This window comes from Phaethon aethereus, assembly GCF_964289735.1.
Source record: "Phaethon aethereus genome assembly, chromosome: 3".
Lineage (NCBI taxonomy): Eukaryota > Metazoa > Chordata > Aves > Phaethontiformes > Phaethontidae > Phaethon > Phaethon aethereus.
Window position 1 is genome coordinate 100,441,635 of NC_138576.1, and position 24,087 is coordinate 100,465,721.

Consider the following 24,087-nt stretch of genomic DNA (forward strand, 5'->3'; position numbering starts at 1 on the left):
ATTTCACCTCCTCACACATGAAAATTGCCTACTAAAATAAACAGCTTCTTCTGAAACCTAACAAACAAACATTAGTACATGACTCACAAGTTTGCAATTCTGTAACACCTTTGTTCAGAGTCAACAAAGAGAACAATGCCAGGGCTCACACACCTGAGAGAAGTGGAGACTCTCCAAGCCCTATTTGGGTGGGTGGGAGAAGAAGTGGGAAGAATTAAAGTTAATCTGACCACAATGAATTCTATAAATTGAAACATAGAGGATAATGATTACCTACAGCACTTTAAAAATGGATGCAAACACTGAGCCTTTGGTATAATGAGAAGACTTCCTAACACCAAAGTAATTACCAATGCAATGTACCTCAAGCCTTCCTCTCCACTGTTCAGAGGCACATGAGGGGAAAGACCACGGAAGTCTGAGAAGAGCAGGGAATGGAAATGAATAAACACGAGTATGAAAATGATAGAGAAATTAAGAGCAATGTAATACAGAAATGTCATGAGTCTACAGCTCTGCATTTCCCAAACTACGATTCTGTGGGGGAAAGTAGGAGGGAAAGACTACAAATGTTTCATCATTTATAAACTACTCTTTCTTGAATGTTCATTGCATGGTCATGCTAAAAGAGAGAGTTTACATGTAAAAAGGGTGATTTTTTGAAGGTGTCTAGGAGGTAGAGTAGCAATGGCCAGCATTCTTTTTTCATTATTTTAAAGACATATTTTCAGGGATTTAGAAGTACAATAATTTCAAATAATTAGAGATTTAAACTTATTGTCCCATACCTCATCCCAGACACAAAGTATACCTTAATCTGCATCCCCCAAAAGCATAGATTAGTTTATCCATTTTAGGTTATGGAACAAATGAAAAGGAACGTAATGGTTTCAAAACACTTTGCCCTAAACCTCAAGCTAAAAGGTTGAATTATTAAAATAATTTTTTAGGCAATCAGTGTTCATTGTGCCCTAAGACTCCAACAGCCAAGATTCTCATTTTGAAAAATACTGAACATGGGTACATAGTATTTTCTTAGCTCTTGTTCCTTGAATATTAAGATGGAGAGTACAGAGAACAATAAAAGACTTTTGTAAAGGCCTACATGCTCTGATCTCAGTCTTTTCAGGAAGTTAGCTGTTCCCCTCTTGACCTATTAATTTTCTTGCTTTGGAAAAAATGAAACTGCAGTCTTACTCTGCGAAGTGACCATATAAAAATATAATTTTATTCTTACCACACAAACTTGCTGCCTTCATTTACTCATAGCTACATTTGCCTCTCATAATGACAAATAAAAATATGTTTTAGTGCCCTCTTATACACTGTTAGACCCAAAAAGCTAAAAGAGATCTAATAGCTTGCTTTTAATGAGGTAAGACTTGGCTAATGTTTTCATCTTGTTAACTGACATAGTATTCAACTTAAAGTAAATCAGAAAACTCTGTTCCAAAAAAACCACCTATTATAGATGTGTTTTCAGACTACTTCGGTCTAACCAATTCAACAACTGAAATAGGCACTTCCTCCCTCTTCTGGACATAAACAGTGACCTTCTTTGTGTCAGATCTTGTGATAATGAGGATATACAGAGTGTGAGATAGGTTTGTTAATCTAAAAAAAAAAAAAAAAAAAGAAACCCAAACCAAACACAACAATCATTCTCAAGGTGGGCTAGTTTTTCCATTAGATCAACGAACTGATCCAACTGACTGATTGGTATCAAAAGCTTTAGAGCCAAAATAAGGCATAGCAATGGGAGTAGATGATCAAGCATTGGGAGAGACACAAGAGATAAAAGAGGACTACCTCCTTTAAGCAGCAGCAAGCTGCTAGACCAGCACAGAGTATGGCTGAACAATACCAGTGTAAAGATGTCTGCTTAATAACACTTTGATGTTATTGAGTTTAAATTTCTTTAACTTTTTTGAATCATTAGCTTACCATTTACCTTAACTTAGGCTTCTCAACAAATCAGAAGTCAATTATCTCAAAGCTGAAGTTAATTGAGTAGAAAGGCACTAATATATTCTGGAGGCTGCTTTCCTATTTTGTTTTAGAATGTGCTTAGCTAACAAATTTCAAAACCGTTCCAAGACAAAGCACAGACTATAGTTTCACATGTATAGTCCTCACCTGCATTAATTAACATTCAGTAAAAAAACCCACCTCTTACTCTAAATAGGTACTTGCACCCTTTTGGATAACGGTGAACATCAATGAACATTAATGTCACTGCTTTCTCCTTCTCAAGGAAACTACAGACCTGATACATTTCCCAACTCTCAGCCATGACCCCTGTGACAAGGCTAAGGGGAGGTAGAGTAAGAGTTATTGTGGAACTGCAAGTTCTGCATAGCAGAGGCAATGGAGAAATGAAAGGAGGAGCTCTTGAATAAAATCCCCTACATTGCATACTGCTTATACCTTCCAGTGTGTTTAAAAAGAAAAAGATCAAACAATGCTGAAAATAGTTATGTTCATGTTGGGTTTTTTTTAAAGCTCACGGATGGCATGTTAATCAAAATGAATACAGCTAGGTTTGAGCTGTGACATTTAGAAAAAATCCTTTACTGGTGACTTCTCTAATTACATGAACTTCATTCAGGAACGAAACCACACAATGGTAAGAATTTGTGAAATTACCAGCCATTTCTGAATGTTCAAAAGTTTGACACAGAGCCTACTGCAGTCATCCGCTATTGCAGTGTTAAATCTTTGGATTTATCTACACATGGAAAGCACTATTCTGGGAACTAAGTCTCCATACGTACATATAACAGTGAGTACATGTTTTCGGGATTACTGTAGTACACTGTCTCTGAACATGCCTCTTGCTCAGCTAAGAAATTTTGTAGAGCGTGAGGTAAGTCAGGATTCCTTTTAGACCTAAGGAATGAAAGCAGAATAGCAAAGCAAATAGAAGTCCAGCAAAAACAGTGTGACAAGTGATTGCAGGCATAAGAAATGGTGCAACAAAGGAAGAAAGTGATACACGGTCTACATGAAAATTGACATAGGATCATAAATATGACACACCAGACATAATTCACCTCCAGCTTTACTCTGCCATGTAAGCCATGAAACAAGTCGTCCTCACAGTGGTCAATCTGATGATGCAATAGCTCTATAAATTCACAGGACAGAGTATATACATACCACCTACCTTTCTAAATACTTGCTTTCTCACAGGATCTGAAAGGAACTACATTGTTACAGAACATTCCAGATGTATGGAGTAATTAATTTACCTACTGATGAGCTGTACAAATTCAATCTGAATCCTGAATCCCTACTTATCAGAGAGCTACTGCTAGCAGCACAATTAAGGTTTTACATTAGTCCAGATACAAGGTTGGGAGAGGTGATGCCAAGACTGTTTCCAAACAATTGCTAACTACTCTTGAAGATCTGCTGTAAAAGATGTTTTTCTGAAACAAATACATGTTAAATTTGAAGCATGCTCTTGAAGGCAAGATTAGTTTTACTATTTCAAATGTTACCCCCATCTCTCTCCTCTGAAAACATACTACTTGTTTTAGTGTACTTCCATTTATTAAAAATACATTTCTCTCAAAAGCATCCGATATTGGGGGCCTTTTTCTTTCTGTTTTTGAGGTCAACACACTTCTTAGTTGCAGTGGTATTTTGTGTTTTTCCTGTCTCAATCTTATCCATTCTATATGTTGTGCTCAAATGTTCTCAAAAAAACAGTTATTTCAACTTGAATTCATTAAGTCCTTTTTGATATGCTTCTGTTTACTTCAGTGGAAAATGGAAGTTTGCTGCCTAATTATGTTTGCTTTATCACTCTAATTAAATTGCTAATTAATTGATCTCTGCATCCTTTAAACAAAATTCATAGCAGTGACATAAGTAACATAGAATGGCATTTTACACAGAGCAGGAGACAATAATCTGAAATTCCACTGTGCAAAATATAGTTGGAATGGATAACTAAAAAAGTAAGTAAAATCCACTCCAAACCACTTTGTACTGGTATTCAACTGTGTCTGCCACTGCATGTTTGATGCCATACTCTTGATGTGCTTAAATAAAAAAATAACTTAACAGTTCAATTTCAGAACAATATACAGACTTAAGTGAATATAAATTTTCTATGTCTTTACAGATGATGACAGTAAATAGTGACTAAACCAAAGCACTTTAATTCAAAATAAATAAAAAACATCCATTTAAAAAGATGTTAATTAACCCTGCAGGGTACATGCAGGATTTGAAATGAGTCCAAACAATGTCCAGCTTAATGCTAAGAACTTATAAAATGAGCTATCAGGGCCTATTAGTGCATTGTAATGGCTTAGATACTTGAAGAAGTGACCCTAAAATCTCTATTCTGACCCGACTTTCAGAAATGGGGCAGAAGATTGACCTTCACACAATATAATCAGCAAAGGATCTAAAAAATGTATCTCTCTGTTATGTGAAACCACAGTTTTACTTACTCAGGCATGTTCACTTAGGAGTTAAGGTCCACTCAAGCATCATTTCAGGGTTAACGGTTACAGTATAAAGCCATTATGTTTTCAAGCAGAGTAGCATGCTACCGTTTGTCTTGCAGTAGTATCACAGTCAGATATTACCTTTTTAGCTTGGCCCAGCAGTGAGTTTAAGACCTTGGCATATACATTGTAAAATAGACCGGCACTTACTTTCTACGAGTCATTCAAACTGCATTTGCTAAACTTCAGATTGGAGTATATTTTGTCTCTGCTATTATCTATAGACACACACAGAGTTTCTAAAAGTTTTATGATCTGTGACACTGTAGATCTGTTTATATAATAATTAGGTTGACTCTGTTTTCAATATACAATAAATGTATAGAAAAAAAATCAATCCTTTGGCTTTCAGGTTCACAATGGGGTCAATGTCTTTGTCTCAGAAAAGTGAATAAAGTAACTTTAAAAGTAGGTACAAGGACAATAAGAATTTCTAAAGTTCTCATTCAACACTCGTTTAAAATCCCTTGCTATTGTTTACCAGTTCCTACTATTCGTTACATACCTATTCCCAAATAAGAAAATTTCTTGATCAAGACATTACTAAATTAAGGCTCTGTGCAACAATAAAGTCTCAGTTTGATCACAAGAGAAGCAATGTTTATAAGACTATTCACAACAACAATCTAGAAGTTTGTTAAACTGATGACATTTACGCTAGATATAATAAATCAGAAAATGCTTACAGTGCCAGCAACACATATTGGATGTGCTAACAAGGTGGGGTTTTAAATATTTCATGCCTCTTAGAGGGATGGCATAGGCCTTACATACATTTATATTTCTCAAGTGCAATACACAACCTATGCATGCTTTGAGATAGGTCTTGAGGAAAATAGCAACGCTACATTTTGCTCCTCTTTAGAATTTGATTGTTACATGCGTAAGTAAAAAAATTTTTTTTACGCTCTTAACTTTTTAACATAAGCTTTTTGTAATTTTGTAACAGGAGGTGCAAAAACTAGATGCTTCCTGAAACAACAGAATCTTGATTTTCTATATTGTTTGGACTTCCACAGGGATACTGAAACCTACCACCAACTGCTATATTATTGCATTATTAGTGTATGCAGTTTGACCACCATACACTAGTAATATCTATCAAATTATAAATATATATATATTTTAAAACATAATAGCATTACAAATCATAGGATGACTCAGAGTGTAAAGGGTTAGACATACATATGAAGATGCAGAGTACTTTCAAAAAATATGATTGTTTCTGGGTACATTTTCTGCAAAAGCATTCCAATGTTATCTCTGCAAGTGCTACTTCATGACATGACGAATCGTTGGTTTTGTGATCTCAAGCCTGTGCATAAATTGTTACAGCACGAATTTGTATACAAAATTACAACAAGCACTTCCATTAAATTAAGATCAAGCTTGTCAAATAAAATACATGATCTAGGAAATAGCAAAATTAGGCAGGAAATGCCACTACACTCTTAGCACAGCTGTCTTGCATGTATGCCTTAGGAAGCAGCATGTAATTAAATACCGCCACATACTATACTTCACACAGGACCATTGCTTCCTTTTAGTTAACAGAACTAAAGGCCAAGGTTCATTTAATGATAAGATGATCAATGTTTACACTTCAGTTAAGCACAGTCCCATTCCTTACTTTCTGAGTTTTAATACAGCAGGCCTCTCCAGCCTTTGGCTTGAAAGCTGTATGCAGGCTACCAGAATTCATTGCCTGTTTTTCTGTGTCTCACTTACTTTGACAGATACCCAGCCGGTTAACCACGACAGAACAATTCCTCCACCTCACAGTCCTTGCTGACTATGTGCCTTATGGCACCACACCGTGGTGGCATCCCTGGGGACAGACGGGAACCAGAAAGAGACTGTTCTTTAGATGAAGCCCTGAGGCACAGAAAGAAGAAAAACATCCACTAACTCTTGAACATCTAAAGCACCTAGAACATAATTTTTTGAGTATTTGACATTTCTGCTTTAGCTGTTGAAATCACTGTTTCATCTGTGATGAGCTTCTGCAGATCAAACCCTAGGCTTTCAGAAAAACATACTAGCCCTCCATCACAGACAGAGGAAGAGAAGCTGCTCTCCAAGCAACCATGAAACCCCCGTTTACAGAGGCAACCCTAAAATAACAGTGCATTTTGTAGAGCCAAGAACTCAAAATTAAAATTCTTTTAACATACTTCCGTGAGTATTTTTGAATTTAAAAATAAACATCAAAAACCCCATCATCTGGAATATCAACTCCTCCATAGGTCATTAGCATGACTGCAACTTTCAGACTATCTCAACTTCTTATGCTTAAGTAAATACAGTAAATGAAAACATTGCAACAGTCTACAAAGAGCAGCAATTAAAAAAAAATGGAAGACATTTCACCTGAGCAGTCATGGGAAGGCGAGGCACACATTGATTCCTGGAAATGTGATTCTCTTGCTGGCCCTGTGGGAACCATTTTCTGGTGCACCCACCATTTCTTCCCAGCCCTCTTGAAGCTGAGCTAGCACAGCCTCCTTTCCACCTTTGACTTCTTGTCTCGGTCCAGTTATTCTTAGGATACAAACCTGTGTGCATTCATTGTAATTTCATCCCAGGCTCCTCTCTGGCCAATCCAGTTTCTCTCTTGTAAAAAACCTTCATCAAATATGTCTTTATTTCCAATTCCCCTTCTTGCCCAGCCACTATTTTTTTACTTGTTTATCTCTCCCACATGCTACCTGTTTTAGGACTCTTGCTGACTAGGCTTACTGTCTGTCCCACTCCCTCTGATCAGATGATCTTAACTTCAGAAAGCAATATGGATTCTTTCCCCATATTTAGGCTATGAAATCTTGGGGGGGGGAAGAACAATTTAAAGACTAAGAGCAAATAATCATATTGGTATCTGCCACTACTTCAAATTGTTAAATCTATGTAAATGAAATTTACAAAATCTGCAAAATATAAAATATATCAATATGGAAGTAGTAATATATATTAAGCATTAACTGTATTCGTTTTTGGAATGGTACTTTTGGAATATCAAGTACTAAACTTGTTTTGTACTTGATATGTACTATCAAGTACTACTACTTCTGTGCCATCCAACATTCAAATTCCTGTTTAAAATGAGGAGGAACAGTAAAATTTGCTACTCATTTCTATGCCAAGTTTCAATTATCATGCTCCTTATTAATCAGCACTGAAAACATTTCAATAGTTACCAGATTCTCACCTCATTCAGATTAAAATAATTTTGGGGTTTTTTGGGGTTTTTTAAAATCAATTTTAGGGAAAAGACAATGTTTCTTACTCATTTGACAAGCCCTGCCGAAGACAATGAGATTCTTTGTATTACTAAGGCAAGTCAAATTTGACTTGTACAAAAAACAACTGAAAGAAATATGACAGCAATTCAAAAGCTGACAATGCTTTCAAACATTTAGGGAAAGATGGCACATTACAATTCTAGTTTCATTGTCTTAAATATTTATGTCACCAGTAAGATCTTATTTCAGGCAGGGTCAAAGTAAACTGTCAAGTAAAATAAATCTTTGACAATATCTTAATAAAAATATATAGCGTATAATATAGCATGTGTATATATAGAGTGTGTATATAATTACATAGGTAATAATTATATAGGTAATAATTACATATACCTATATAGGTATAAAAAAAATTTAAAGCCCACATTAATCAGACTGATTTACTTAAAAATTACAAGATAATCTCTTCTGAGCAGTACATGCATACTTTTCATTTTAGAATAAGAAACATTTTGCAATTACAAATCAAATCCATATATTTAAATGCTCAGGTTTGTAAAAAGGATCTTAAAGGATATAATTGCACTCATCATTTCTAGGATTCTGCCTATTTCTTTTTGACAGTTCACACCCAACTATTACAACACTTGTACAGAGCTCTTTAAATGCCAAACCTAGACAATTCTGTTTATCCTAAAAAAATGCAAATAAACAATTCATATATGAAAACACTGAATTTTCATTAATTGTTCTCAGTCATCAGCAGTTCAGTCTCATTCTAGATCAGCCTTGCAGAATTATCTGGCATAGCATCTTCCCCTTCTTTTAGGCTGTCACTTTAGGTTTGTCACTTACCCTAACAAACAGCAAAAAAACAGGTGGCTGTGTACTGTAATTCAAAATATTTACCATACCATTTTCTGAAGAGCTCATAAATAGAATCCTCAAAAGAAAGGGCTATAGTATTTATTAGGAAATATGTATTTGAAATAATGAGAATCACGACAGATTTAAAGTACTTACATTATCTCTACCCATTTTTATTTGTCTGAAATCACCTGTATTGTTTGCTGTGTGTACTATTAACAAAACTAAATATTTGGAATTCTGTATTATATGTTGATTGTTATCATCATTATTTTTGCCTGCCAAAGGAAAGAGTGAGGTAGTATAACTTCTGGAGGTTAACATAGGAGACCTGCAACTGGCTGCAACATTAGGCAGATGTTTACATTGTAAAGCATTTATCAGTTAAAACAAAAACTGCAATGAACAAAGTCTCTGCTAGGTAGTTGACCTTGAATATGTATTTAATACCACTACTATAATTTAAGTGTGTTTCTAATTCTGGAACTGGAAAATTCAAAGGGAAAGGCAAGGATAAATACTTTTTAACAGGTACTTTGAAAATAATGAGAAGAGTTCAACAGGAAGTTCATCTGAGCAAACAGTCAGCAGGTATTATTCGGAGAGCTTTGAAAAGCTGTTTTTCTCTCCCTTGACTCAGATGATTCTAGTTTCTTAGTGCATACCTGTTTTTTTTCCTTAAAATTATGATAAATTCAAAGACAGTATATTTTACTGTCCATTGAGAAGCTGGTAGAGAGATTATAGATTTTCACTGCCAAACTTGTATGACCATTTTATTCCTGGGTACCATTAAGCATTTTGTTGGTCCTACTGCCTTTCTGCGTAGCTATACAACTTTAAAAAGACAGCTTAAAATCATTGGACTCTTGCCTTTTCCTACTACTATCATTGAAATATGATTATTTTTAAGTCAAGACTTTACACAGTGGCTCTGATTTTAATGCCCAACTTTTATACTGAGTAAAAAGTCTGCTTCTTCATGCAAAAAATCACAAAATTCTCAAAGAATGTGCCTACATACAACAAAGGGTAACTAAATTGTGTGCATTTATTCCTGAACTTTCATAAGCACTTTAAGCTTGATGGCTATATGTCAGAGTTGCTTTACAAAAAAGAATATAAACTGTGTTTTACCAAATCTAAATACATATCAAGAAAGTCAAAGGTCTTACCATAAAAAAAAAAAAAAAAAAAAAGGAACACAAGACTTCAGACCCACAGATTTCCAATGTTTTTCAAAGATTATTGTTAAACTAAAAACAGATGGAACAAAACCAGTCCTTGTTATCAAGTACCTTCCCTTCCCCTTTGCCCCAGTAATGGTTATTTTATATAAATAACTGATTTTTGGTTTTGATTCTTTACGCACAGATCTATGTTTGAAAGCAATGCTTACTAATCTCAGCTGGCAGAGACAGCAACATTACAGTTCATAAATACCGAGACTTCACTGCTGCCTGTTAAATAACTGCACTAGTCCAATCAAAACCAACCAAACAAAACCACTCCATATAAAAATTCTTTCTGAGACAAACCATGGGTAAAACATCTTCCTCTGTTACTTTAACCTAGGAAGCCATGTTAGAACCCACTCAGATTCACCTGTCAGTAACTAAGCTTCTCCCACAGGAGATATGCAGCTGAACACCCCTTCCTCATAGGGAATTAATATTGGTTAATTTTCAACAGAAAATCTAATGCATGATTTTAAAAGCAGATTTTGGTTGGGGACAAAATTTTCAAAGTAATTCTTAGCAGCAACAACAAAAAAAAGTCCTGTTTAACGGGCTAAGCTAATTTTTAGCAGTATACACACACAAAAGGAATTATTTTCTACTTCAGGAATATCAAATCTACAAATTGCCTCAAATTGCCTCAAATTGCCACAAATTCAAAATGAGAACCAAGACACAGCAAAGATAAGGACCTTTTATACAGGCTGCTTGGCTATATTACATTTTATTAAGACATTCCAGGAATTCTAGCCATAATTATACTAGGGTGCTGATTCGTAAAACAGCTTGTTTCAGCTGTGTGAAAAGGTAAATTTCATGGAATTGGGTGTGTACTTACAGTGAGGCATGCATATAGTTGCTGTTTTCACACTCGGAATTCATTATCTACTGGCAGATTTCAGTGGGATTTTTTCCTGACATACTATCATGAGGGATTACCCGATACATTTAGTAATACTGTTTCTTGTCTTACTGTCCAAAAAGAGCTCCAGTTAGCAAGCACATATAATCTCTGAGCCCACTCCCCTTTCTAAGTCAGGTGTGCTGGCCTCACCTGCCTTCATGAAAACCACCTGGTGAGTGTTATAACCGTTAGACTCATGTCTAAAACCAAATAAATTCTACATCAAATCTGCAGCTGCCACATGGGAGATTAAGAAAAAAAAGTGATTCCTTCCATATTTTTTGAAGGACACAGTTGAAGCGTCTAAATAAAGGAAAGGATTTAGGACTGTGAATGCATCAGGTTAGGAAATGAAACTCCAAAGAGAGGGAGAGTTAATGACACACAACTCTTGGAGTGCGACCTATGGTGAATTCAAGCCCATGCCACTACATGTGTAGAAATGCCTCCTTACCTGAAGGAGGATAAAATTTCATTGTGAAAGCATCTAAAGTTCAGTTCAGCAATGCCCAAGTCTCTCTTCTGACACAGCTTTAAGTCCTTCACTTTAGATAATAGAAATGGGTGGCATTTAAAATGAGCAGGCACTCCTGAACAACAAAAAAAAAAAAACACTGCACAATTTAACAAAGAGCCTATAATAAACTTACATGTGGGAGAGGTTAGAAGTCAGGTCTGCTAGTGGCCCTAAGCACTCAACCACTGTAAGTGGTCTTGGTTCTGTCTCCCATTTCTACCCACAAACAGCTTTGCAACAGATCTAGAGCTTTATGAGACTTCCTACTTGTAAAATTAATCTAATATTTCACAGATGTGATATTGTACAAATTAGTTAATACCAAAGAAGTGTTTTTGGGCATACTGTGCGTGTGTGTGTGATACCCTCTTCTGAGCTGATATAAAACAGACATTTAAACAAAACAATAGAACACTGCCTTCAAATATTGGAATTGGCCTAAATATAAAGGGAAACTTAAAAACTAAATTGGAAGAAACCCCCTATCTGGATAGTGAAACGCACATTCAGCCAGCACTAGCATAGATGGAAAGAAAGTAAATTTAGTTCACAAAGCACAGGTCACAGTTCAACAGTAAATATCAACAGACAAGGAGCTGGTGTTAAAAGGTATAACAGGCTCAAACTACTTTCTTTTTAGTACCGAGTATGACCTGCAGAACTCCATTTCTCAGGAGCAAGAAGCAAACACACATTTGAGTACTCCCAAATTACCAAAAAAAGCCACAAACAAACCAACCAACCAACCATCTCACATTATTTTACATTCAGTCACATTTATGGAATGCTGGGAGATGGAAGGCAGTGGCTGTTAGGGTAGAGGGCTATTACAATGCTATTCTAATTTTTGCTAGACTACCAAACATGTCACAAAGCCAGTACGCATCTCTGGGTAGCTGAAGTTTTCTTTCAGGACACCAAAGAACTATAAGACAAAACTATGCATAGAAGCTTAGATAGGATACATCTGTAGTACAAATGATTACAACAGTGGCTTTCAGGAAGTGAATGAATTCATAAGAAAGAAAATCATCTGATGACTTCCAGTGCAGAAGACAATAATGCATTCTATAATTAAGTATCATGTTTCATTCAATTCATCCCCTCCCTCATCTTCCCCTAATTAAAAATTATAAACAAATTCATGATTTTCATTGTTGTGGAATATGCAACAAAAGAAAGTATAACAACAAAAGAGAAATTACAGATTTTAATTAAAAACCATTCACCAGAGCAACAACAAGATAAGAGGCTTGTGTATAGGGCTGAAGGAGTAGATGTCTTATATCAAAACTTTGAAAAATCTTTCAATAATTTCATGACAAACACTGTCTAAATAAAATTTGGTTAAGATAGGTGCAGAGCTGATTGAGAAAAAATTACACTAGGGAATAATTCTCAATGGTTTTCTGTAAAAGCAGGTGATTTTATCAGGTGGAGTTTCCATAAATGCTTACACCAGATGGTGCTCTGTTCAGAGTTTTCGTTAATCACCTAGATGATGGAAGAAATATGCTTATTAAATTAGCAATGTATCAGTTTAGGAAGTCCAGTATCTTGAAAGATGGGATTCAAAGGACAAAAACAATGACACTGGAAAAGTTTGGAAACCGAAAAAAAGTTCAACAGGGACAAGTACCAGATATTGTACTTGGGTAAGAATAATCAGCTACATAAACATGGAGTCAGGAGTAACTAACCCCTTTAGAAAAGCATCAGGATCTTATGGCATGTCAAAAGCTCAACATGAGTCACAAAAGTTATGCTGTTGTAAGAGAGGAAAATACAATATTGGGATTATAGGCTATAACATAAAAAAATCACCTGCTTTACTTCGCATTATGCAGGTCTCAACTGGACCATTGTGCCCAGTTTTGACGAATGCTCTTCAAGAAAGATACAAACCAAATGCACAGAGTCTAAATAAAAGTCAGAACCTAGCAAAAAAGAAAAAGAATTTTTATTATATTTATCTTTTTATTCTTAATTATCATTAAGAAAAAATGATAGAATTTAGATTGCTTAACACCACAAAAAGAAGATCTAAACAAGGCAACGTGATGACTTAACGTACCTAAAAAGCTATTACAAAAGAAAATTTCAGAAACTATTCTTTACGTAAAGCAATGACCAAAACAGTAAGAAGTCTAAGCTTTAGAAAAAACCCCAGACTACCATTAGATATTAGGAGATATTTTCTACCAGTAAGGAGAATATACAGTGTGTTCTGAATATTTGTTTTATGGGCTAGTCATGCAAGTCTTTTGTAGGTGGGCTGCAGTCTTCATTACAAACCACAACACTGGGCCTCCAAGTAATTAGTACAAACATGCAGTTGTACACATATTCCTCATACATTTTCCATTTACCAAACCACTTATATACAGGCTCTTTTAACCCACCAGCTTTAGCAAGAATTAGTCCTTTAGATTTCTGGAATAATGCCTTGTCCATTTCTTTTCACATTATTTCAAATGTTTCCACAATATTTCAACTATTTTTAAAAAGTACAATTTTATTTAACTGTACTGGGAGTCAATAAAAATATTTAATTCGTGAAGTTAAGTACATGAGTAATATTTGTAGACCTGGTCTGCTCACTGCTATATAGATTAGTTTTCATTCTACCTTTCAGTCAGAACTATCATCAGAGAAAAAAATTTCAAATGGATATGTTATTTACCAAAGGTTTCAAATTCTCATTTCCAAAAATATTTTACTCAAAATAGTTTTGTTTGAATGCAATTCTGTGAATTAATGCTGAATTAAGTTGAAACCTTTCATGTCAATGTTTTCAAAAGACAACATGAATTCATCCATTTGAACACAACTTTTAAAATGAAATATAGTGGAAATTTTTAAAAGTTCTCCAAAAAGACTTGAAACAAACTCAAAAAAAGGTGCAAGTTATGCATTACATTTCAGTTACATTTGTATGGAGAACACAAAGAACAGGGATTGTCCTTGCTACCTCCACACTGCAGCCACCGATAAAACTGTATTACAGGACAGCCAAATGCCCACTTGGATGTGTAAGTCAGATCCTATCAGCAACTTTGTGTGGTATTGAACAGAAGGTAGCTACTCAAGGCTGTATTGCAGACATAGCATTTCCTAAGCATGTTTTGCACCTCATGCCTTTTTGGCAAAAAGCAGCACTGAATGCATGGCCAAAACATGGCAAGTAAAAGGAATGGTGAAAAAGAACAATTACAGAGAAACATGCAAGTTCCACCCAAACTGCAACAACCTACTACACACCAAGCTAAATGAAACTATTTTGAAACTGTTTATTTCAAGTATGCTCAAATCTAAAATATTTTAAAGGGAAAACTACTTTGTATTAGAAGACTAAGATTAACTAATAGCATAGTACATCTTAAAGAGATGCTTACCATTGTTATTCTACCCTATGTCAATTAGAAAGGTGATTAAAATAAGTTATGTAAAAGTAAACCCCATGAAATTAATTAAAATTCATACTCTTCTCCTTCTACCAATCTAATGTAAGGTGTTATACCCTATCTTTAAATTATTTTAATTAATTTAAATCAAAAGATCCAACTTCTCGTGATAATCCATTTAGAATACATGGAATAAATTTCAAAAATGCTTCAGATTATAGAAAGTCAACACCAGTGCGTAAAGCCAGACTAGCACAAATAGTACACTTAGAAACATACTTATGCCAACAATCTTTATAAATATTCAGACAACAGATCTGATGCAAAAACACAGATTGCCAAGGTACAAAACAGTGCAGTTGCTCGAATAGATCCAGGTATTTTTTACCAAAAGTTTCTCATTGGAATATCCTAAGCAGGTGAACTAATTCTTACAAAAACTTCAAACTGACCAAGGAAGAAAGGGGTACTCTGAAGAGCTCAGCTGGGCTTCTTCACCTCCCACTTGTCTGAGCTGGTGCCATGTTTAGAAGTACAGGCACAGAGTCAGGTTATGTTGGAATATGTAGTAGAAAAAAACCGCAAAACTTAAGAAGAAACAGATCCCTGACAACAGATATGATTATTCTTTTCACATAAAGGCTCCTGATAAGCAGAAACTTTTAGTGAGCAGGGAAAAGCAGAAGACTGCAGGACAGTACTTAGAATGGACAAATTACTGACGTTCCATCAGAGAACAGTTTCATAAAAACAATTCTGGTAGCAAGAGGAATTTAAAAGGTACCTGCTTCTCCCCATATACTTATTTTCTGCTCCATTCTGTAAGCTTTATGCCAGTTATGTCAATGTAACTGCTTGGGATGATACTCTAAACTGAATCAATGAAGTGAACTGGATGGGGAGGGAGGATACAGATGTTTTTTCTTAACCCTGATCATGAAATGTTTTATTTAAAAGGAAGCTGAATAGTGAATAGTAAATTGTAGGTATCATAAATATGATATTTCATTCAAAACACTCTTCCAGTCAATTTCTGTTTCGTCGAAGACTTTTTCAAGAGGGTGTGAGGTTCTGACATGGTAAACAATTTCAAACTGCCACACCAGTAGAATGAGAGAAGGCTCAGAAGACAAGTGGCAGTTTCTTTAGGTGAGAATGCCCACTGAGGCATGGATAGGCAGGAAGCGTATTCAAGTCGGTATGCTTTTCACTGCAGAAAACAAGATGTTTCCTCTAAAAAAAGGGGGGGAACTTCCACAGCAGTGCCTGAAAAATGTAGTCTGCTCCCTTGTTGATTCTGGGTAAAGTTACATGAGATACAGGAGCACCTCTGCTGCCAAAAAGATGCCATCCTATGCTTTTCCCCAGGTGGCTCGATGGCATCTATCCTTCCAGGCATGAAAAATTATTAGCTGCCACAATCTCTCCATAGAGGAGCTCAGATACCTTTGAGTCACACAACAAGAGCTCTGAAGAAACAAGTAGGTCTCCGAACACATCCTCATTTACTATTACTGGGAAAGACAACACACCCCTCTCTCTAGCTATTTGAGAGGAAAGAAGAAAAAAAGTTTTGTTTTAAATTATGTTTTAAGTAAATAAAAAGAAGTTACCCAATTATCAGCTTTAAATAAGCATAGTTTTAAAATTAATAAAATCTGAAATAAAAAAGTGAAAACTTAAATGAGAAAATTCATTTATTTCAATATTTTTCCTCAATATGCATTTCCAAAAAGACTGGAAGTTTAAGAAAAATCCTTTTCTCTTGTTATTTTCATGAAACATATTATATGAAGGGGCAAAAATATTCTCCAACTTAGCTAGCTCATTTATTTGAAATAAAAACATTTAACCCTCCACCCCCCACTCTCTCCAACATAAAACTTGTTTCAGAGACTGAAATTTCTAAAACTAAAATTAGCACAAACAAAAACAATTCAAAAGATGGTGAGTAGGTGTTTTGTAACAGTAGCTATACCCAGACACAATGTTTTCAGGAAACTGTGTCACATTTTCCAGCAGCAAAATACTTCCCCCCCCCCAAGAAAATAAGTGAATATCTAACTCTACCTTTTCTGGATTTCACATAGGTTACCTGTTTTTCCCTGTATAAACAGAGGGAACAGAATTTAAAGCTATCCCATCCATCTACCCCAAACCGAAAGCTTAAGTCTTTGCAGGATCTACTTGCCTACAGGAGCAACAATTTTGGAATATGTGCCCGGATAGCTCTGTAACTGTAGCACCCTCTGCTGCTTATTTAGTTCCAAAACATGTAATTGTACACAACCAAGTAGAAAATAAAATGAATATGTATTGATCATGTTGTTTCTTAAAAATGGATACATTATTAACTAATGCTATGTGTATATTACAAGAAAATGTTTTGCTATTACATATAGTGTGTTTGCAATTCTATACTGCTTGAGCACTCTGGAATATCTTGTATCTACCTGATGTTAACACAGAAACTAGACGAAAATCCCCAAACATGCTATATTTCACCGCTTAAAATCCTCCTTTACAGACACTGCAGCTTGCTTAGACTGGCTGCAATCAGTAAAGAGGTTTATAGTTTGGCCCTTGATAAATTTAACTTAATTTAGATATAATCATGATTTGAAATTATTATTGTAGGAATACAGTAATACAAGCATTTCAGTCACAACTGCTTTTTCCCACTAGCAAAGGCAGGGGAAGGTGATACCCTCAAAAGCTCATTCATTGCAGAATCTCCCTTCTTTTTTGGACAGTCCGTTGCAGAAGATTTTTTTTTTTTTCTGCAAGGATGAGCATGGCATGTGGCTCCTGGAGCCAGCTGATGCTGTTCCACACTGCCACCACTGAACCTGTGCCTGGGATCCATCAGTTCTTTTAAAGGACCATCTTAGGACTAGAGATGGTCTCAGGACATACCATGTTTTTAACAGATGGCAAACTGTTATCTAAAACAGACTGATTCTTTCCTTCATTCCAGTCTTCTCTTCCCTGCCTCCTGTTTATGCATAGAATTAAAGCTGAATGAAGCACATTTAGCATTGCATCCTGTCTGTGTGGAGAATTCATTTAAGAGTTTCCCTGTGGAAACTGCTCTCTCACAAAGAATGAACACACAACAGAAAAAATTTTCACATTTTTCTGGGAAAGTGAAAACCAACTGGAATTTATAGTGTGAATTTTTATTCACAGTAGAAGTCCTACAATGAAAATGCATGTTCAGAAGTCTTTTTGAAAAAGACAGAATACAAGTATAGGTACCAAATTTGAACAAGACATTGTGCAGACCCAGTTTCCAGAGTTAACACTTGGGTCCCTGCAATATGCCACTTGCAGCTACTGCAGTTGGCTCCACTTTTGTCCTGAAGTCTCACTGGTACAAGGCAACACTTCTGGAAGCAGTCACAAGTATTCCTTAAAAGCCGCTTATTGATATTTTATATAATGCTGCCAGCTAGTGGCACATCGTGCACTGAATTGATATCTATTGGGAGCGTGGGGGAAGTGGTGTTAACTAGAGTCTGCCCTACCACCCTCCTTTTGATGGTGTATGGTAATGTGGCTGTTAAACCATAATCAGAAAGATCAAAAAGTAAAACAAAAAGACCATAGAAATACTCCCTGAAAGAGCTTGTTTTAACACAAGGTACTTAGGAACATTACTAGAAGAAACAAAATCCTCCCCAAAAAACACACAAACCACATCATTTGAAATAAACGGTTATGTTTAAAAAGGATGTAATATGCAACACATTTCAGTTTTTACAAAATCTAGTGTTCAATACACAATTATTTCATAATCTAATAATCTCTAGCAAAACATTAATCTTCCTGATAAATACTCAGTATGGCAAGCACACAGAACTCTGTTTTCTGATAACTCGGTACAAATTCTTAAGTGAAGTTTAGTGCCCAGTAAATAGATTCTGACTATGCAGTGTGTCCTAAGAGAACATTAAAGTCTGTAATTATTCAGTGGGTCCCCACACAGAGCATGCTACTGTAGATGGGACTGATAATATGTTCAATACTGGCTAGCTCCATTAGTATTAGGTATTACAAGAAATAATCTAATATGTTTGGGTTTGGGTTTTTTTTTTTTTTTAGAGTAGACTATCATTTGATAATATGAAGTTCTTACAGCAACTGTAAAAACAGTCGACCTAATTTTAGAAATACTACAACTGTAGTTACCCTTGGGGCTAAAGGAGGCAGGATTACTACCTACCATTTCCGTTGTAGGTTAACACAAAGAGAGTCAAGAAATACACAGAAAAAGGTCAAAGAAAGAGGCAATTCAAATCAATGGATAATGGAAGTGCACACAAATTCAGTCAGGTATGATCCAAACAGAACAGCTCAGTAAACACATGACTGGGGGAACTTTATTATGATGGTGTGACAAACACAAAGTTACTCTGGCTTGGACACTGAGGATATTTACTCCATACAGGTGGTAGGAAAAAAGTATTATTATTACACTCCAAGCCAGTACTGCATGCTGCCATAAGATAATTATTTTACAGTTACCCTAACAGTGTCTAATCTAGAGTGCTTAGTAAAATGGGCATAAATCAGTAATATGTGCATCAATACAGACAGACACTTAGAGACACAGACATTTAAAAATGGGGAAGCAGTGAATCTGGAAATGACTTAGCAAACGCTGTGTATAATAGCACAGCATGAACCCTCAAAGTAATACTGAATCCAAAAGGACAAATGTGAATCTTTCTATATCCAGATAAACAGGAAGAAGAACTACAAATGTCATATTACTTCTGTGTTGGCACTGGTGTTGTGCCTATTAGAGTATTAATCTTGTTCTACCATCAATAGATAAGGCATCTAAGCAGTCAATAAGAAAGTAGCTGAAATACTTGAAAACATTAGCAGAAGACCCAACAGCACATCTAACAACTTGCTGTTGTTATGAAATGAAATGCAAATGAAATGAAAGCATATGAAAACTTTAGCAGAGTAATTTATTTGTGTTAACAAGGAAATTTGTGTTGATTGATCACACTCTAAGTATTCACACAAGGAATGAAGATTAAGAAATCATGTCACCATGTTTAACAGAGTAAGATACACTGTCTTGATCCACTATGTGAAGGCTAGTATTAAATCACTGTTAGACATTAATAAAAAAATTTTCTCTGCTTTTCAACAGCTCAGGTATTTATGTTATCTAATGAACTAATATAATAGTAATTTTTTCTAGATTCAAAACCCCGGGTTGGATTTTTTCCCCAATTTTTTTTCCCCTTATTGAGAACAGTTTATAGACAATAAAGTAAATTGTTGTAAAAGTCCATCTAGCTTCCTATTCTGAGGATCTACAACATCAAATCTCTCTAAATGCCTCTCGTAATTTAAGCAAAGAATTTTCTCCCAGATCCTGAATGTCTTAAATCTAAATGTTTTTTATCATCCAGCTCATGATGCCTACATCTGTAGCTGATGTCAACCATAATTACGAATGTGAATTTTTTTTCTCAGCCTTAATATTATTCATTTGGCTATTCATATATCCCTTGGATACAATCTTCATTCAGAAATCAGAAAACAAATTTCTTCTTGGCAACAGTTAAAGAATATATCCTGAAGTATTTTGTGGCAGGACCACACAACAATCTTCTGAATGAAAGCTAGCAAATTTTAAGAAGTAGAGCACATAGTTTATGATTATTTTTTCCTTCTGAAGGCAAAAGTTTATTTAATAATTTGACCTTTTTGCCAATGAAAAGCCAATGTTTACTGAAACATAGCTTTGGAATACAAAGACTGAAGTTTTGAGATGAAACATGCACATACCAGAACAGTTTCTGTGCCACTGCTTTGATAAAGAGGAAGAGATATGTGCACATTCCTTGAATATTTGGCAAACTTAGAGACCTCCCCCAACTTTATACTATCAGTTTGCTTGTTTGAAAACAAACAAACAAACCTGACTATAAGGTTTATAATTCAAACAAGAATTATATCTATAACTCTAAATGTTAATTATATAATAGTAATTACTCATTACATAAAAAATATTTAATTATTTTTGCTCAGCTTCTATTCCATGATCTACCACAATTTTATAATTCAAGTCCATTAATAGCATAGATGATTTTATTAATGAGTACACTGAAGCAGAGCCGTACTGGGTCAGACATTGAAGGTCCACTTACAGCTCATCTCGTCTCAGGTTAATGCAGCCAGTAACTGATGCTTAGACAAGAGTGAAAGATCAGGACAAACATATCATCCTACCGCCCCATTAATTCTCGTAACATACAGCACTTCGTAAACCATAATTGATGTCTTTATATTTAGAAGCCACAGTGAATTTTTCTTGCACAATTTTTTCCCCCTTCGCTTTTTGAATCCATGTGATGTTCTAGGATCCAAAACATTCTGTGGGGAGGAGTTTCACAACCCAGCTGTGTGCTTTCTTTTGTTCTTCTCTGTTTTGAGTTTACCCTCTCCAGGCTAGAGGTATCATGGTTTCCCTCCCGTGTTCTTGCATAGATGACCAGTGCTGGCTACTGGCCAACGCAAACCAATGGGCTAAACTAATTTTTTTCTCCAACCTAGTTTAGCTGCTCTAACGTTCCCGCAGCAGTCACAGAACCAAAAATAACCTGCACTGGGATGACTCAAGGGTGTATGCACACAAACAACTGTGCTACATAAAACAGGGCAATGCATAAAACGTTGTGCTGAGATAGATCTGTAGATCTGTAGTAGATCTGTATCCCTGACTGCACTAATGGTGTTTCTCAGCTAGATTAGAGATGGCTATTGAGGACTCATACAGTAATATTTTATATTGTTACAACTAGACTTTTATCAACATAGTACTGTATTTCAATAAGCAATGACTTACAGACATTCCCCGTGTTGTCAAAACTTGTAAGAACATCTTTAACATTTAAGAGTCCGTTGTGAAATCTGGAAGAAAAAAGAAATAATGACTTCACCAACATATAAACAATTAAAAAAAAAGTCTTCCCTCTCCAGAAAAGAGATTCACTGCACATGTCCACTTGTCACAACCCCCTTTCACAGACAAGTAGCAAAGAGGTACTACTATGGCCACCAGGGGGAAAACAAGGGGACAATCACTAGTGTTCAAAGTTGCATCACTGACATCCATGAACCAGGAACATGTTTCTCAAAAACTAATACTTTATCAAAACAAAAACATTTCCAAAGAGAATCAGTTTTTATTTAATTGTGGAATTCACATATAGGAAAGGAAGTATTTTGGTAACGCGATTTCTTTGAAAAGGAAAAACAAAAGACTATTTTTGAACAGCAGCTGTACACAGACTCCTGTTTTCTCCCACAAAAATCAAAACCACTTCATTTAATTAATGTGACCAATGAAACTGATTAATGTGTTCAGTGAACATCATTTTCTTTGATTTTACATTTGCATAACCCAAATGAAATAAACATTCAAAACCTGGGATAATAAATTGACTGAATTTCACATACCGCACGGCAAATTTTAGAACACAGGGAGCAAAACATTGACAGCAGCAGAAAGAACATGCACCAAAATTGAATTTAAATCTGCCTAAGAAGCTTCCTCTAAATGCTACAGATGTCAGGCTAGCTAGATTCCTACAAAAAAAGGCAACTAAAATTCTTTTAACTATTCCAAACTAATCTAGGCCCAAAATGAACAAATCAAAAAAAAATCTTGCACTTTAGAACAATTAGATCCCATAGCTCTTTCACAAATACATTACAAAAATCTAAAGATAATTACACAAGGCAGTAAAATACAAAAACACAGTCTTTCAATAATGTTTCAAATATAGCTTCTAAGGCTGTTTAGGAAAATACTAATTTGAAACACTGAAAAAATGGAAGAAATCCAACAATTATAGCACCTACAAAATTAGTTTTCATTCCCTCAGCTTTTATTTTCTGAAGGAATATTGTTGTAGGAATGATACACACAAAAAAAATGAACTTTTTTTTGCAAATATGAAACTTTATATTCATAGAGCAAAAAACCTATTTATAGCTTCTGATAAGCATAAGCATTAGAGAAACATTTGCACATTAAATTTTGAGAAGCGCAAAACGGGAACTAGACTAATTCTTAAAAAAAAAATGAAAATCAAATGGAAATCAAGTTAGCAGAAACTGAAATGAGGGGCAACAAAAAAGATACTAAAAATGTTATGAAATATTTGCCTGGACTTCAAAGCTCTTCTCCCAGCTATATAAAAAACAAATCAAAAATACATTCCTCAGCAGCAGTGGGAGCCTACAAGAATTTTGAGAGATCACCAGTACTAAAAGGGCACTTTTTCCTCTTCCCCCTCCTCGCCTTTTTGTTTCCAAGTTTGTGTTCAATCAGATTGGCTAACCGATGCAACTGAGTTAATTCAAGGGAAGTGACAAGGAAGTGGATAGGATCAGTAGTTCTGCCAACCACAGAGCTGCCTTGTAAACTGTCCCCTGCTGACTCCTTCGCATCCTACAAACTCCGTAACTGTGCTTATGTCTGACACAGTCAGGGTCTCTCAGACAGCTGTGAATGCCTCATCTTCTAAATGAATGTAAGGTTGGGGCAGGGTGGGGATGCTGAGAATGTAAAGAAATATTTTAATCTTCGTTGGCATGTAGACTAGTCCTGGGACAACATGTTTTGGTTTGGTTTTTTCCCCCCCCCTCAATTTCTTGACATACATAGTCCATATAGAACAGAGATTTATCATGCAAATCTCCAAATGAAGCAAACAAAGGTGAGTATGAACAATTTAGCAGTCCAGTACCTGTAGTTCAACAGAATGCTATAAAGAAAGAAAAACCGGAGCAAATGGAGTGTCCTTGTCTAGAAAAGAATACAATTTATATACTTCAGGGTCAATAGGTAAACAAAGGCTAAAAGATAAATTATACAACCATAGAACCAGACTTAAAATCATCACTGAACCAAATTTCAGGACGTTTCCAAAATAGTAGTTTATAATTGGAGATGAGAAGTGGACAGCTCCGAGTACCTCAGCCTGAAGAATAAGCTAAGATTCCACAACAGATGCGTGCCACACACCTATTATTTTTAGGGTTGTCCTGAAATTTTGGTGATGTTTTATTTAACTCAATGAATGTTCTTCATCTACATTTATTTCTGGTACACCCAGTTTTCATTAAGGATCAGCTCTTCCTCCAATTATAAAATATTCCTTCCATAATTAAAATCAACACACACAAATTTCAAACATGTTCTTGTATTTATCATTCAGTGGCCAAAAGCTTGTGGTGTCCAAGTACAAACACAACACACCCCAACCTTAGTTCTCTTGGCCCGCAGAGGCATTTTGCACAGGCACCCTTTTCTGGCTGCCTGTAACATTCAAAGTCTCTAACTCTCTGTCTCAGCAATC

General features: G+C 35.5%; 1 protein-coding gene across 1 annotated transcript in view; it reads right to left on the reverse strand.

Moving 5' to 3' along the window:
• The window catches only part of CAMKMT (calmodulin-lysine N-methyltransferase), a gene marked incomplete at both ends in the record, with an annotated part of 225,253 nt that overhangs the window by 187,280 nt on the left and 13,886 nt on the right, over nt 1-24,087 (reverse strand). Inside the window, one exon of the mRNA XM_081998128.1 lies at nt 21,567-21,631. Coding sequence (XP_081854254.1) covers nt 21,567-21,631 — 65 coding nt within the window. The remainder of the gene's footprint in view (nt 1-21,566; nt 21,632-24,087) is intronic.